This window comes from Octopus bimaculoides, chromosome 27, assembly GCF_001194135.2.
Source record: "Octopus bimaculoides isolate UCB-OBI-ISO-001 chromosome 27, ASM119413v2, whole genome shotgun sequence".
NCBI classification, from domain to species: Eukaryota; Metazoa; Mollusca; class Cephalopoda; order Octopoda; family Octopodidae; genus Octopus; species Octopus bimaculoides.
Window position 1 is genome coordinate 7,536,189 of NC_069007.1, and position 1,185 is coordinate 7,537,373.

Genomic DNA, 1,185 nt, shown 5'->3' on the forward strand with positions numbered 1-1,185 from the left:
ATAGCAGTTGTTTACTGTCAACTTAATGTGACAGACCCATTAAGGGAATCATACTGCTGCTATTTAGCCCTAGGAAGCTAGACCGCTTCCTGTTGGCCCTGACACATTTCCTGTGTCCTTATATTTGTGAAGGCTAGACAGGTTTTTTCAACCAGCTGGTCGGCTACTTCAGGCTGATGACGAGCAATAACTCAGAAACATATCCCTGAATGCAGACTAAAGCTGGGTGGGGAAGCTTGTCTCCCCTTCACAAATATAAGGACACAGGAAATGTGTCAAGGCCAACAGGAAGCGGTCTAGCTTTCTAGGGCTAAATAGTAGCAGTATGATTCCCTTAATGGGTCTGTCACATTGAGCTGACAGTAAACAACTGATTTATCGTAACACTGCTGCTTATATCTCTCTCTGAGATTTATAATTAGATCATTTCTAATTATATATATATATATACACGAGGAGGTACTGAAAAGTTCTTGGCTTTAAGGGTATTGTGAAAGGCCTGTGTAACGGTATGTAAACAACATATTTGTATATATAATATCTATTTTGTAAGCCTTATAAGGGTACGCATTTGCTAATGGACATCCCAATACAGAAATTAAAATCTGTCCAACTGTCCGTAAATATTTACAAGGTGTTAGCTACAATCTGTAGATATATTTTATACTACTGAAACTGAGCACTCATAAAAAAAAGCAACTAATTTTTTACACTACACCTTTTTTTCCATATTTTCTTCGTTCCTTATTCATTTCAGCTCTACATGACCTTAGTGTCCGTGGCCTTGTTTATAATTCCTGCAGTAATTATAATTATTTGCTATGCCATCATCATCCACATTATTTGGAGTCAAGGTAAAAAGATAACGGCTGACGAATGCACGGAAAACGTCACGAAATCAGGTTTGTTTCTCTTCAGTGCTAGGTATGTCCTGGTTTCTCTCCTCTTTATATATATATATTGTCGTTGTTTTACTGTCACTTTCTAGATTTTAAGGGAGTTATTTTACGTGTAATTACAGCGTGCTAGAAATAACAGCAAAAGATCCCTTAATTCACACCTTTGTTAAGGCAGTGCTAGATACTGACAGCCATCTATCTATCTATCTATCTATCTATCTATCTATCTATCTGTCTGTCTGTCTGTCTATCTATCTGTCTGTCTGTCTGTCTGTCTGTCTGTCTA

At 37.5% G+C, this 1,185-nt stretch overlaps 1 protein-coding gene across 1 annotated transcript in view; it reads left to right on the forward strand.

Annotated features, from left to right (window-relative positions):
• Positions 1–1,185, forward strand: part of LOC106875206 (cardioacceleratory peptide receptor) — a 26,857-nt gene that overhangs the window by 16,440 nt on the left and 9,232 nt on the right. The window contains exon 5 of the mRNA XM_014923251.2: positions 758–902. Within this exon, the coding sequence (XP_014778737.1) occupies positions 758–902 (145 nt within the window). The remainder of the gene's footprint in view (positions 1–757; positions 903–1,185) is intronic.